The sequence below is a fragment of the Oncorhynchus mykiss genome, chromosome 2 (genome assembly GCF_013265735.2).
Source record: "Oncorhynchus mykiss isolate Arlee chromosome 2, USDA_OmykA_1.1, whole genome shotgun sequence".
Classification (NCBI taxonomy): Eukaryota; Metazoa; Chordata; class Actinopteri; order Salmoniformes; family Salmonidae; genus Oncorhynchus; species Oncorhynchus mykiss.
The window spans coordinates 7,974,387-7,989,842 of record NC_048566.1 but is presented as its reverse complement, the minus strand read 5'-3'; the positions used below and the strand labels follow the sequence as shown (position 1 = coordinate 7,989,842).

At 51.7% G+C, this 15,456-nt stretch overlaps 1 protein-coding gene across 1 annotated transcript; it reads right to left on the bottom strand.

Moving 5' to 3' along the window:
• Nucleotides 1-1,721: 1,721 nt before the first annotated feature.
• Nucleotides 1,722-4,015, bottom strand: LOC118937630 (polysialoglycoprotein-like; the record flags this gene model as incomplete). Its single annotated transcript, XM_036936997.1, has 4 exons — nt 3,955-4,015; nt 3,715-3,780; nt 3,494-3,577; nt 1,722-3,358 (listed from the first exon to the last, which is right to left on the bottom strand). Coding segments are annotated over exons 1-4 (1,848 nt in total), but the record flags the coding sequence as incomplete, so codon positions are not given.
• Between the last annotated feature and the right edge of the window lie 11,441 nt (nt 4,016-15,456).

The window sequence follows — 15,456 nt, the reverse complement described above, 5'->3', positions numbered from 1 at the left end:
GTGGCGTCGTCGCCGGACGGGCCGGTCGCAGCTTCAGAGGTGGCGTCGTCGCCGGACGGGCCGGTCGCAGCTTCAGAGGTGGCGTCGTCGCCAGACGGGCCGGTCGCAGCTTCAGAGGTGGCGTCGTCGCCAGACGGGCCGGTCGCAGCTTCAGAGGTGGCGTCGTCGCCAGACGGGCCGGTCGCAGCTTCAGAGGTGGCGTCGTCGCCAGACGGGCCGGTCGCAGCTTCAGAGGTGGCGTCGTCGCCAGACGGGCCGGTCGCAGCTTCAGAGGTGGCGTCGTCGCCAGACGGGCCGGTCGCAGCTTCAGAGGTGGCGTCGTCGCCAGACGGGCCGGTCGCAGCTTCAGAGGTGGCGTCGTCGCCAGACGGGCCGGTCGCAGCTTCAGAGGTGGCGTCGTCGCCAGACGGGCCGGTCGCAGCTTCAGAGGTGGCGTCGTCGCCAGACGGGCCGGTCGCAGCTTCAGAGGTGGCGTCGTCGCCAGACGGGCCGGTCGCAGCTTCAGAGGTGGCGTCGTCGCCAGACGGGCCGGTCGCAGCTTCAGAGGTGGCGTCGTCGCCAGACGGGCCGGTCGCAGCTTCAGAGGTGGCGTCGTCGCCAGACGGGCCGGTCGCAGCTTCAGAGGTGGCGTCGTCGCCAGACGGGCCGGTCGCAGCTTCAGAGGTGGCGTCGTCGCCAGACGGGCCGGTCGCAGCTTCAGAGGTGGCGTCGTCGCCAGACGGGCCGGTCGCAGCTTCAGAGGTGGCGTCGTCGCCAGACGGGCCGGTCGCAGCTTCAGAGGTGGCGTCGTCGCCAGACGGGCCGGTCGCAGCTTCAGAGGTGGCGTCGTCGCCAGACGGGCCGGTCGCAGCTTCAGAGGTGGCGTCGTCGCCAGACGGGCCGGTCGCAGCTTCAGAGGTGGCGTCGTCGCCAGACGGGCCGGTCGCAGCTTCAGAGGTGGCGTCGTCGCCAGACGGGCCGGTCGCAGCTTCAGAGGTGGCGTCGTCGCCAGACGGGCCGGTCGCAGCTTCAGAGGTGGCGTCGTCGCCAGACGGGCCGGTCGCAGCTTCAGAGGTGGCGTCGTCGCCAGACGGGCCGGTCGCAGCTTCAGAGGTGGCGTCGTCGCCAGACGGGCCGGTCGCAGCTTCAGAGGTGGCGTCGTCGCCAGACGGGCCGGTCGCAGCTTCAGAGGTGGCGTCGTCGCCAGACGGGCCGGTCGCAGCTTCAGAGGTGGCGTCGTCGCCAGACGGGCCGGTCGCAGCTTCAGAGGTGGCGTCGTCGCCAGACGGGCCGGTCGCAGCTTCAGAGGTGGCGTCGTCGCCAGACGGGCCGGTCGCAGCTTCAGAGGTGGCGTCGTCGCCAGACGGGCCGGTCGCAGCTTCAGAGGTGGCGTCGTCGCCAGACGGGCCGGTCGCAGCTTCAGAGGTGGCGTCGTCGCCAGACGGGCCGGTCGCAGCTTCAGAGGTGGCGTCGTCGCCAGACGGGCCGGTCGCAGCTTCAGAGGTGGCGTCGTCGCCAGACGGGCCGGTCGCAGCTTCAGAGGTGGCGTCGTCGCCAGACGGGCCGGTCGCAGCTTCAGAGGTGGCGTCGTCGCCAGACGGGCCGGTCGCAGCTTCAGAGGTGGCGTCGTCGCCAGACGGGCCGGTCGCAGCTTCAGAGGTGGCGTCGTCGCCAGACGGGCCGGTCGCAGCTTCAGAGGTGGCGTCGTCGCCAGACGGGCCGGTCGCAGCTTCAGAGGTGGCGTCGTCGCCAGACGGGCCGGTCGCAGCTTCAGAGGTGGCGTCGTCGCCAGACGGGCCGGTCGCAGCTTCAGAGGTGGCGTCGTCGCCAGACGGGCCGGTCGCAGCTTCAGAGGTGGCGTCGTCGCCAGACGGGCCGGTCGCAGCTTCAGAGGTGGCGTCGTCGCCAGACGGGCCGGTCGCAGCTTCAGAGGTGGCGTCGTCGCCAGACGGGCCGGTCGCAGCTTCAGAGGTGGCGTCGTCGCCAGACGGGCCGGTCGCAGCTTCAGAGGTGGCGTCGTCGCCAGACGGGCCGGTCGCAGCTTCAGAGGTGGCGTCGTCGCCAGACGGGCCGGTCGCAGCTTCAGAGGTGGCGTCGTCGCCAGACGGGCCGGTCGCAGCTTCAGAGGTGGCGTCGTCGCCAGACGGGCCGGTCGCAGCTTCAGAGGTGGCGTCGTCGCCAGACGGGCCGGTCGCAGCTTCAGAGGTGGCGTCGTCGCCAGACGGGCCGGTCGCAGCTTCAGAGGTGGCGTCGTCGCCAGACGGGCCGGTCGCAGCTTCAGAGGTGGCGTCGTCGCCAGACGGGCCGGTCGCAGCTTCAGAGGTGGCGTCGTCGCCAGACGGGCCGGTCGCAGCTTCAGAGGTGGCGTCGTCGCCAGACGGGCCGGTCGCAGCTTCAGAGGTGGCGTCGTCGCCAGACGGGCCGGTCGCAGCTTCAGAGGTGGCGTCGTCGCCAGACGGGCCGGTCGCAGCTTCAGAGGTGGCGTCGTCGCCAGACGGGCCGGTCGCAGCTTCAGAGGTGGCGTCGTCGCCAGACGGGCCGGTCGCAGCTTCAGAGGTGGCGTCGTCGCCAGACGGGCCGGTCGCAGCTTCAGAGGTGGCGTCGTCGCCAGACGGGCCGGTCGCAGCTTCAGAGGTGGCGTCGTCGCCAGACGGGCCGGTCGCAGCTTCAGAGGTGGCGTCGTCGCCAGACGGGCCGGTCGCAGCTTCAGAGGTGGCGTCGTCGCCAGACGGGCCGGTCGCAGCTTCAGAGGTGGCGTCGTCGCCAGACGGGCCGGTCGCAGCTTCAGAGGTGGCGTCGTCGCCAGACGGGCCGGTCGCAGCTTCAGAGGTGGCGTCGTCGCCAGACGGGCCGGTCGCAGCTTCAGAGGTGGCGTCGTCGCCAGACGGGCCGGTCGCAGCTTCAGAGGTGGCGTCGTCGCCAGACGGGCCGGTCGCAGCTTCAGAGGTGGCGTCGTCGCCAGACGGGCCGGTCGCAGCTTCAGAGGTGGCGTCGTCGCCAGACGGGCCGGTCGCAGCTTCAGAGGTGGCGTCGTCGCCAGACGGGCCGGTCGCAGCTTCAGAGGTGGCGTCGTCGCCAGACGGGCCGGTCGCAGCTTCAGAGGTGGCGTCGTCGCCAGACGGGCCGGTCGCAGCTTCAGAGGTGGCGTCGTCGCCAGACGGGCCGGTCGCAGCTTCAGAGGTGGCGTCGTCGCCAGACGGGCCGGTCGCAGCTTCAGAGGTGGCGTCGTCGCCAGACGGGCCGGTCGCAGCTTCAGAGGTGGCGGCGTCGTCCGAGGACATGCGCCTCAGCTTCTCCTCAGAGGACAGGGCATCATTTGCCGGAGAGCTACCATGGTTTGGAGAAGCTTGGGATTCTACTTCATTGGTCTCTAAATACTCTTGAGAAAAAACAAAAGGAACAGTTGGGTATTCTACAGCAACACATCTGTTCTACACGGTCTAGGCCAAATTGCTAATCGAATTTTGAGCAACATGAACCCTACAGTTTTCAAAGTATATGTTTCAGGCCGTACCTTCTCTGGCTTGTTTAGCGTCAGACCCTATGGATCGGAGCAAGGCCAGGGCATGCACAATGGAGACGTCATTTGATGACAGCTCTGAAAAATGTAGGTTAAGGTTTGACAACATTATTTAGACTGAGTTACTCTATGCTGTTGAATGAGTGTCAAACACAGCAGCACCATAGACAGTGACAAAGAACATAGCTAGAAGGGTTGCGGAAAGAAACACTTACCTCCAAGTCTCCTCTGCAGAGAGACTTGATCTTGCTTCTGGGACTTTCCAACAGGGTAACAAGAAACTGAGGAGAAAGTGTTGACAGAAGTTGAGTTCACACAAAATAGCTACATATATTAATAGCAGTGAAGAATAAAAGATGACCAACGCGGAAGATACAGACAGTCAAATATTAATACCCAACTTATAAAGTTAAGCATATTTACCAAACAAATCCCTTAAACATTAGTGAACCAACCTTTGACAACCCCCACAGTCATCACAACGAGCAGCAATTCTCTCACACCTCCCATGATCATGAAAATAGTCTGTGTTATCAACAGGTAATGTCTTCCCATGGCCTGTATGAGGCTTATATAGGCCACTAATGACCTTAGTTTACCTGACAAACATGGCTTAACGATCAATTAACAAGCTTGATTGAGTTGTTACGTTCAGATAGAAATAGACCATGTAGAACATATGTTGATTCTTATCAAGTTGGTGGGCAGGCAATCTTTTCTACTCCATATATTGCATTTATATCTGTAATGATTAACCCTAATGGTCTCAGATCAGCAGTAGAAAGAAGTATTCCTAATTATTTTAGGTGTAATCTTCAAAGATATTAGGGGGAAATAAACACTGTACCCAAATCCACGTTTTACGTTTTTCAGACAGTGAGAGAGAAGAGGGAGGGATAGGGGGAAGCACAACAGGCCCACACTCATCCTCTCGTACCACCAGGTTCCCTTCCAGCAGATACTGGACTTCAGAGGAACTTCTGCTGCTATACCCCATCTTTACCTTTACCCACAAAGGTCCTAAACGGTAGAAAGTGTCCGGCCAACAGACAGACGCACACCTTATGACGGCAATAACCTGTAGTCCAAGGGGATAGTAGCACTTCACTGAGAGCAAAACAGACAGGGACCAAAAGATGTGGAAGAAGCAATTAGGAGGCCTGCGTCTTGTGACCGTAGCGTACGTGTAGGTATGTACGGCAGGACCAAATCAGAGAGATAGGTACGAGCAAGCCCATGTAATGCTTTGTAGGTTAGCAGTAAAACCTTGAAATCAGCCCTTGCCTTGACAGGAAGCCAGTGTAGGGAGGCTAGCACTGGAGTAATATGATATATTTTTGGGGTTCTAGTCAGGATTCTAGCAGCCGTATTTAGCACTAACTGAAGTTTATTTAGTGCTTTATCCGGGTAGCCGGAAAGTAAGAGCATTGCAGTAGTCTAACCTAGAAGTGACAAAAGCATGGATACATTTTTCTGCATCATTTTTGGACAGAAAGTTTGATTTTTGCAATGTTACGTAGATGGAAAAAAGCTGTCCTTGAAACAGTCTTGATATGTTCTTCAAAAGAGAGATCAGGGTCCAGAGTAACGCCGAGGGCCTTCACAGTTTTATTTGAGACGACTGTACAGCCATTAAGATTAATTGTCAGATTCAACAGAAGATCTCTTTGTTTCTTGGGACCTAGAACAAGCATCTCTGTTTTGTCCGAGTTTAAAAGTAGAACGTTTGCAGCCATCCACTTCCTTATGTCTGAAACACATGCTTCTAGCGAGGGCAATTTTGGGGCTTCACCATGTTTCATTGAAATGTTCAGCTGTGTGTCATCCGCATAGCAGTGAAAGTTAACATTATGTTTTCGAATGACATCCCCAAGAGGTAAAATATATAGTGAAAATCAATAGTGGTCCTAAAACGGAACCTTGAGGAACATCGAAATTTACAGTTGATTTGTCAGAGGACAAATCATTCACAGAGACTGTAACAGTTTTCTTCTATCTCCTCCTCTGACGAGGAAGGCAGAGGCTGCGCAACAGCCTTTTCTAAACATTTTGAGAGGAATGGAAGATTCGATATAGGCCGATAGTTTTTTATATTTTCTGGGTCAAGGTTTGGCTTTTTCAAGAGAGGCTTTATTACTGCCACTTTTAGTGAGTTTGGTACACATCCGGTGGATAGAGAGCCGTTTATTATGTTCAACATAGGAGGGCCAAGCACAGGAAACAGCTCTTTCAGTAGTTTAGTTGGAATAGGGTCCAGTATGGAGCTTGAAGGTTTAGAGGCCATGATTATTTTCATCATTGTGTCAAGGGATATAGTACTAAAACACTTGAGTGTCTCTCTTGATCCTAGGTCCTGGCAGAGTTGTGCAGACTCAGGACAACTGAGCTTTGAAGGAATACGCAGATTTAAAGAGGAGTCCGTAATTTACTTTGTAATAATCATCTTTTCCTCAAAGAAGTTCATGAATTTATTACTGCTGAGGTGAAAGCCATCCTCTCTTGGGGAATGCTGCTTTTTAGTTAGCTTTGCGACAGTATCAAAAACGAATTTCGGATTGTTCTTATTTTCCTCAATTAAGTTGGAAAAATAGGATGATCGAGCAGCAGCAAGGGCTCTTCGATACTGCACGGTACTGTCTTTCCAAGCTAGTCGGAAGACTTCCAGTTTGGTGTGGCGCCATTTCCGTTCCAATTTTCTGGAAGCTTGCTTCAGAGCTCGGGTATTTTCTGTATACCAGGGAGCTAGTTTCTTATGAGAAATGTTTTTAGTTTTTAGGGGTGCAACTGCATCTAGGGTATTGCGCAAGGTTAAATTGAGTTCCTCAGTTAGGTGGTTAACTGATTTTTGTCCTCTGGCGTCCTTGGGTAGACAGAGGGAGTCTGGAAGGACATCAAGGAATCTTTGTGTTGTCTGTGAATTTATAGCACGACTTTTGATGTTCCTTGGTTGGGGTCTGAGCAGATTATTTGTTGCAATTGCAAACGTAATAAAATGGTGGTCCGATAGTCCAGGATCATGAGGGAAAACATTAAGATCCACAACATTTATTCCATGGGACAAAACTAGGTCCAGAGTATGACTGTGACAGTGAGTAGGTCCAGAGACATGTCGGCTGATTATTCGTTTTAAGTCTAATACTGCGGGTAATGGAGTCGCCAATGACTAGAGTTTTCAATTTGTCAGAGCTAATGGTGGGAAGCTTCGGCGTCTCTGACCCCGTAACGGGAGGAGTAGAGACAAGAGAAGGCTCGGCCTTTGACTCCGACTCGCTGCTTAATGGGGAAAACCGGTTGAAGTTTGTCGGCTGAATGAGCGACACCGGTTGAGCATTCCTACAGCATTTCTCTCCAGAAACCGTGAGAAAGTTGTCCGGCTGCGGGGACCGTGCGAGGGGATTTATACTAACGTTACTATCTGTACTTACTGGTGGCACAGACGCTGTTTCATCCTTTCCTACACTGAAATTACCCTTGCCTAACGATTGCGTCTGAAGCTGGGCTTGTAGCACAGCTATCCTCACCGTAAGGCGATCGTTCTCCTGTATGAGTACAGCGACTGCAATTAGAAGGCATCATGTTAATGTTACTACTTAGCTTCGGCTGTTGGAGGTCCTGACGAACCATGTCCAGATAAAGCGTCCGGAGTATGAGGATTCTGTGTTATGCACTATAGCCCGTTACCATATGTGATTTAATATTATCTGCTGTTGGCTTGTGTGGATGTATGTATGTGTTATGCAACATAGCTGACTTGAACCATTGTTCAGTTTCAGGGCCATGGGCCTTTCTCATGATGGAAAAATACAGAACTGTGCAATGAGTTGGGGGGGGGCACATTCAGAACAGTCTTTTGTTAGATAACAGGAGCCAGGTGCCTGATAACTGCATATTCTACACAGCTACAACGACTGACCGCTGAAGCGCTTAAGGGGCTGGGACCAGCCTCTGCGCCAACAATCAACGATAGGCTGGGTGAGTCTAAACCACGCCCAGTCTACTCTGACAGGCCGGCTCGGAAGCAGGAACTACTGTCAGAGTATATTAAATATCTTTGTCAGGAACAAGTCAGTTCTGTTTTGCCCTGCGAGGTGGGACAGAGCCCATATATACGAAAATTGCATTTACCACTTATTGCTTAGCTAATAAAAGCCTCATTGTGATATTTATCCTGATACCAGATTCGAATTGACGCAACCCTGACACGAGTGAAAAAATTGAGGGAAAAACCAAAAATATAAACGGTAATTAAAAAGTAAAAACCGTAAAGTTGTCAGGTAGCAAAGTAGGCAACAAAACACCACAACACGTAAACAAGTCTGCAAGTTGTGACCGGAAATGGCGTCAAAATGCTGTTGAGGTATCATGTGATGCTACTAGCATAAATGGACCAACACTGAGCACATGTAGCTTAAGTCAATTGGTAATTTAAAACACAGGGGTCTGAGTAATATTGCTGGCGCATGGATATAATGCAAAATAAATGTTGCCATCACCCCAGTTACTCAAGTCAGGTCATACACCTCAACTCCAAGTAGGAACCACCAAAACAATACAGAGGACACAAGTATTACAGTTAATGTTTAATTGAGCCAAAACAAGCAAATGCAGTTACACACTGGACTAGAGTACCCATGAACTCTTGCATGTCCCACGTCAGATATCCATGGCGTCGTCGCCGGACGGGCCGGTCGCAGCTTCAGAGGTGGCGTCGTCGCCGGACGGGCCGGTCGCAGCTTCAGAGGTGGCGTCGTCGCCAGACGGGCCGGTCGCAGCTTCAGAGGTGGCGTCGTCGCCGGACGGGCCGGTCGCAGCTTCAGAGGTGGCGTCGTCGCCAGACGGGCCGGTCGCAGCTTCAGAGGTGGCGTCGTCGCCAGACGGGCCGGTCGCAGCTTCAGAGGTGGCGTCGTCGCCAGACGGGCCGGTCGCAGCTTCAGAGGTGGCGTCGTCGCCAGACGGGCCTGTCGCAGCTTCAGAGGTGGCGTCGTCGCCAGACGGGCCGGTCGCAGCTTCAGAGGTGGCGGCGTCGCCAGACGGGCCGGTCGCAGCTTCAGAGGTGGCGTCGTCGCCAGACGGGCCGGTCGCAGCTTCAGAGGTGGCGTCGTCGCCAGACGGGCCGGTCGCAGCTTCAGAGGTGGCGTCGTCGCCAGACGGGCCGGTCGCAGCTTCAGAGGTGGCGTCGTCGCCAGACGGGCCGGTCGCAGCTTCAGAGGTGGCGTCGTCGCCAGACGGGCCGGTCGCAGCTTCAGAGGTGGCGTCGTCGCCAGACGGGCCGGTCGCAGCTTCAGAGGTGGCATCGTCGCCAGACGGGCCGGTCGCAGCTTCAGAGGTGGCGTCGTCGCCAGACGGGCCTGTCGCAGCTTCAGAGGTGGCGTCGTCGCCAGACGGGCCGGTCGCAGCTTCAGAGGTGGCGGCGTCGTCCGAGGACACGCGCCTCAGCTTCTCCTCAGAGGACAGGGCATCATTTGCCGGAGAGCTACCATGGTTTGGAGAAGCTTGGGATTCTACTTCATTGGTCTCTAAATACTCTTGAGAAAAAACAAAAGGAACAGTTGGGTATTCTACAGCAACACATCTGTTCTACACGGTCTAGGCCAAATTGCTAATCGAATTTTGAGCAACATGAACCCTACAGTTTTCAAAGTATATGTTTCAGGCCGTACCTTCTCTGGCTTGTTTAGCGTCAGACCCTATGGATCGGAGCAAGGCCAGGGCATGCACAATGGAGACGTCATTTGATGACAGCTCTGAAAAATGTAGGTTAAGGTTTGACAACATTATTTAGACTGAGTTACTCTATGCTGTTGAATGAGTGTCAAACACAGCAGCACCATAGACAGTGACAAAGAACATAGCTAGAAGGGTTGCGGAAAGAAACACTTACCTCCAAGTCTCCTCTGCAGAGAGACTTGATCTTGCTTCTGGGACTTTCCAACAGGGTAACAAGAAACTGAGGAGAAAGTGTTGACAGAAGTTGAGTTCACACAAAATAGCTACATATATTAATAGCAGTGAAGAATAAAAGATGACCAACGCGGAAGATACAGACAGTCAAATATTAATACCCAACTTATAAAGTTAAGCATATTTACCAAACAAATCCCTTAAACATTAGTGAACCAACCTTTGACAACCCCCACAGTCATCACAACGAGCAGCAATTCTCTCACACCTCCCATGATCATGAAAATAGTCTGTGTTATCAACAGGTAATGTCTTCCCATGGCCTGTATGAGGCTTATATAGGCCACTAATGACCTTAGTTTACCTGACAAACATGGCTTATCGATCAATTAACAAGCTTGATTGAGTTGTTACGTTCAGATAGAAATAGACCATGTAGAACATATGTTGATTCTTATCAAGTTGGTGGGCAGGCAATCTTTTCTACTCCATATATTGCATTTATATCTGTAATGATTAACCCTAATGGTCTCAGATCAGCAGTAGAAAGAAGTATTCCTAATTATTTTAGGTGTAATCTTCAAAGATATTAGGGGGAAATAAACACTGTACCCAAATCCACGTTTTACGTTTTTCAGACAGTGAGAGAGAAGAGGGAGGGATAGGGGGAAGCACAACAGGCCCACACTCATCCTCTCGTACCACCAGGTTCCCTTCCAGCAGATACTGGACTTCAGAGGAACTTCTGCTGCTATACCCCATCTTTACCTTTACCCACAAAGGTCCTAAACGGTAGAAAGTGTCCGGCCAACAGACAGACGCACACCTTATGACGGCAATAACCTGTAGTCCAAGGGGATAGTAGCACTTCACTGAGAGCAAAACAGACAGGGACCAAAAGATGTGGAAGAAGCAATTAGGAGGCCTGCGTCTTGTGACCGTAGCGTACGTGTAGGTATGTACGGCAGGACCAAATCAGAGAGATAGGTACGAGCAAGCCCATGTAATGCTTTGTAGGTTAGCAGTAAAACCTTGAAATCAGCCCTTGCCTTGACAGGAAGCCAGTGTAGGGAGGCTAGCACTGGAGTAATATGATATATTTTTGGGGTTCTAGTCAGGATTCTAGCAGCCGTATTTAGCACTAACTGAAGTTTATTTAGTGCTTTATCCGGGTAGCCGGAAAGTAAGAGCATTGCAGTAGTCTAACCTAGAAGTGACAAAAGCATGGATACATTTTTCTGCATCATTTTTGGACAGAAAGTTTGATTTTTGCAATGTTACGTAGATGGAAAAAAGCTGTCCTTGAAACAGTCTTGATATGTTCTTCAAAAGAGAGATCAGGGTCCAGAGTAACGCCGAGGGCCTTCACAGTTTTATTTGAGACGACTGTACAGCCATTAAGATTAATTGTCAGATTCAACAGAAGATCTCTTTGTTTCTTGGGACCTAGAACAAGCATCTCTGTTTTGTCCGAGTTTAAAAGTAGAACGTTTGCAGCCATCCACTTCCTTATGTCTGAAACACATGCTTCTAGCGAGGGCAATTTTGGGGCTTCACCATGTTTCATTGAAATGTTCAGCTGTGTGTCATCCGCATAGCAGTGAAAGTTAACATTATGTTTTCGAATGACATCCCCAAGAGGTAAAATATATAGTGAAAATCAATAGTGGTCCTAAAACGGAACCTTGAGGAACATCGAAATTTACAGTTGATTTGTCAGAGGACAAACCATTCACAGAGACTGTAACAGTTTTCTTCTATCTCCTCCTCTGACGAGGAAGGCAGAGGCTGCGCAACAGCCTTTTCTAAACATTTTGAGAGGAATGGAAGATTCGATATAGGCCGATAGTTTTTTATATTTTCTGGGTCAAGGTTTGGCTTTTTCAAGAGAGGCTTTATTACTGCCACTTTTAGTGAGTTTGGTACACATCCGGTGGATAGAGAGCCGTTTATTATGTTCAACATAGGAGGGCCAAGCACAGGAAACAGCTCTTTCAGTAGTTTAGTTGGAATAGGGTCCAGTATGGAGCTTGAAGGTTTAGAGGCCATGATTATTTTCATCATTGTGTCAAGGGATATAGTACTAAAACACTTGAGTGTCTCTCTTGATCCTAGGTCCTGGCAGAGTTGTGCAGACTCAGGACAACTGAGCTTTGAAGGAATACGCAGATTTAAAGAGGAGTCCGTAATTTACTTTGTAATAATCATCTTTTCCTCAAAGAAGTTCATGAATTTATTACTGCTGAGGTGAAAGCCATCCTCTCTTGGGGAATGCTGCTTTTTAGTTAGCTTTGCGACAGTATCAAAAACGAATTTCGGATTGTTCTTATTTTCCTCAATTAAGTTGGAAAAATAGGATGATCGAGCAGCAGCAAGGGCTCTTCGATACTGCACGGTACTGTCTTTCCAAGCTAGTCGGAAGACTTCCAGTTTGGTGTGGCGCCATTTCCGTTCCAATTTTCTGGAAGCTTGCTTCAGAGCTCGGGTATTTTCTGTATACCAGGGAGCTAGTTTCTTATGAGAAATGTTTTTAGTTTTTAGGGGTGCAACTGCATCTAGGGTATTGCGCAAGGTTAAATTGAGTTCCTCAGTTAGGTGGTTAACTGATTTTTGTCCTCTGGCGTCCTTGGGTAGACAGAGGGAGTCTGGAAGGACATCAAGGAATCTTTGTGTTGTCTGTGAATTTATAGCACGACTTTTGATGTTCCTTGGTTGGGGTCTGAGCAGATTATTTGTTGCAATTGCAAACGTAATAAAATGGTGGTCCGATAGTCCAGGATTATGAGGGAAAACATTAAGATCCACAACATTTATTCCATGGGACAAAACTAGGTCCAGAGTATGACTGTGACAGTGAGTAGGTCCAGAGACATGTCGGCTGATTATTCGTTTTAAGTCTAATACTGCGGGTAATGGAGTCGCCAATGACTAGAGTTTTCAATTTGTCAGAGCTAATGGTGGGAAGCTTCGGCGTCTCTGACCCCGTAACGGGAGGAGTAGAGACAAGAGAAGGCTCGGCCTTTGACTCCGACTCGCTGCTTAATGGGGAAAACCGGTTGAAGTTTGTCGGCTGAATGAGCGACACCGGTTGAGCATTCCTACAGCATTTCTCTCCAGAAACCGTGAGAAAGTTGTCCGGCTGCGGGGACCGTGCGAGGGGATTTATACTAACGTTACTATCTGTACTTACTGGTGGCACAGACGCTGTTTCATCCTTTCCTACACTGAAATTACCCTTGCCTAACGATTGCGTCTGAAGCTGGGCTTGTAGCACAGCTATCCTCACCGTAAGGCGATCGTTCTCCTGTATGAGTACAGCGACTGCAATTAGAAGGCATCATGTTAATGTTACTACTTAGCTTCGGCTGTTGGAGGTCCTGACGAACCATGTCCAGATAAAGCGTCCGGAGTATGAGGATTCTGTGTTATGCACTATAGCCCGTTACCATATGTGATTTAATATTATCTGCTGTTGGCTTGTGTGGATGTATGTATGTGTTATGCAACATAGCTGACTTGAACCATTGTTCAGTTTCAGGGCCATGGGCCTTTCTCATGATGGAAAAATACAGAACTGTGCAATGAGTTGGGGGGGGGCACATTCAGAACAGTCTTTTGTTAGATAACAGGAGCCAGGTGCCTGATAACTGCATATTCTACACAGCTACAACGACTGACCGCTGAAGCGCTTAAGGGGCTGGGACCAGCCTCTGCGCCAACAATTAACGATAGGCTGGGTGAGTCTAAACCACGCCCAGTCTACTCTGACAGGCCGGCTCGGAAGCAGGAACTACTGTCAGAGTATATTAAATATCTTTGTCAGGAACAAGTCAGTTCTGTTTTGCCCTGCGAGGTGGGACAGAGCCCATATATACGAAAATTGCATTTACCACTTATTGCTTAGCTAATAAAAGCCTCATTGTGATATTTATCCTGATACCAGATTCGAATTGACGCAACCCTGACACGAGTGAAAAAATTGAGGGAAAACCAAAAATATAAACGGTAATTAAAAAGTAAAAACCGTAAAGTTGTCAGGTAGCAAAGTAGGCAACAAAACACCGCAACACGTAAACAAGTCTGCAAGTTGTGACCGGAAATGGCGTCAAAATGCTGTTGAGGTATCATGTGATGCTACTAGCATAAATGGACCAACACTGAGCACATGTAGCTTAAGTCAATTGGTAATTTAAAACACAGGGGTCTGAGTAATATTGCTGGCGCATGGATATAATGCAAAATAAATGTTGCCATCACCCCAGTTACTCAAGTCAGGTCATACACCTCAACTCCAAGTAGGAACCACCAAAACAATACAGAGGACACAAGTATTACAGTTAATGTTTAATTGAGCCAAAACAAGCAAATGCAGTTACACACTGGACTAGAGTACCCATGAACTCTTGCATGTCCCACGTCAGATATCCATGGCGTCGTCGCCGGACGGGCCGGTCGCAGCTTCAGAGGTGGCGTCGTCGCCGGACGGGCCGGTCGCAGCTTCAGAGGTGGCGTCGTCGCCGGACGGGCCGGTCGCAGCTTCAGAGGTGGCGTCGTCGCCAGACGGGCCGGTCGCAGCTTCAGAGGTGGCGTCGTCGCCAGACGGGCCGGTCGCAGCTTCAGAGGTGGCGTCGTCGCCAGACGGGCCGGTCGCAGCTTCAGAGGTGGCGTCGTCGCCAGACGGGCCGGTCGCAGCTTCAGAGGTGGCGTCGTCGCCAGACGGGCCTGTCGCAGCTTCAGAGGTGGCGTCGTCGCCAGACGGGCCGGTCGCAGCTTCAGAGGTGGCGGCGTCGCCAGACGGGCCGGTCGCAGCTTCAGAGGTGGCGTCGTCGCCAGACGGGCCGGTCGCAGCTTCAGAGGTGGCGTCGTCGCCAGACGGGCCGGTCGCAGCTTCAGAGGTGGCGTCGTCGCCAGACGGGCCGGTCGCAGCTTCAGAGGTGGCGTCGTCGCCAGACGGGCCGGTCGCAGCTTCAGAGGTGGCGTCGTCGCCAGACGGGCCGGTCGCAGCTTCAGAGGTGGCGTCGTCGCCAGACGGGCCGGTCGCAGCTTCAGAGGTGGCGTCGTCGCCAGACGGGCCGGTCGCAGCTTCAGAGGTGGCGTCGTCGCCAGACGGGCCTGTCGCAGCTTCAGAGGTGGCGTCGTCGCCAGACGGGCCGGTCGCAGCTTCAGAGGTGGCGGCGTCGTCCGAGGACACGCGCCTCAGCTTCTCCTCAGAGGACAGGGCATCATTTGCCGGAGAGCTACCATGGTTTGGAGAAGCTTGGGATTCTACTTCATTGGTCTCTAAATACTCTTGAGAAAAAACAAAAGGAACAGTTGGGTATTCTACAGCAACACATCTGTTCTACACGGTCTAGGCCAAATTGCTAATCGAATTTTGAGCAACATGAACCCTACAGTTTTCAAAGTATATGTTTCAGGCCGTACCTTCTCTGGCTTGTTTAGCGTCAGACCCTATGGATCGGAGCAAGGCCAGGGCATGCACAATGGAGACGTCATTTGATGACAGCTCTGAAAAATGTAGGTTAAGGTTTGACAACATTATTTAGACTGAGTTACTCTATGCTGTTGAATGAGTGTCAAACACAGCAGCACCATAGACAGTGACAAAGAACATAGCTAGAAGGGTTGCGGAAAGAAACACTTACCTCCAAGTCTCCTCTGCAGAGAGACTTGATCTTGCTTCTGGGACTTTCCAACAGGGTAACAAGAAACTGAGGAGAAAGTGTTGACAGAAGTTGAGTTCACACAAAATAGCTACATATATTAATAGCAGTGAAGAATAAAAGATGACCAACGCGGAAGATACAGACAGTCAAATATTAATACCCAACTTATAAAGTTAAGCATATTTACCAAACAAATCCCTTAAACATTAGTGAACCAACCTTTGACAACCCCCACAGTCATCACAACGAGCAGCAATTCTCTCACACCTCCCATGATCATGAAAATAGTCTGTGTTATCAACAGGTAATGTCTTCCCATGGCCTGTATGAGGCTTATATAGGCCACTAATGACCTTAGTTTACCTGACAAACATGGCTTATCGATCAATT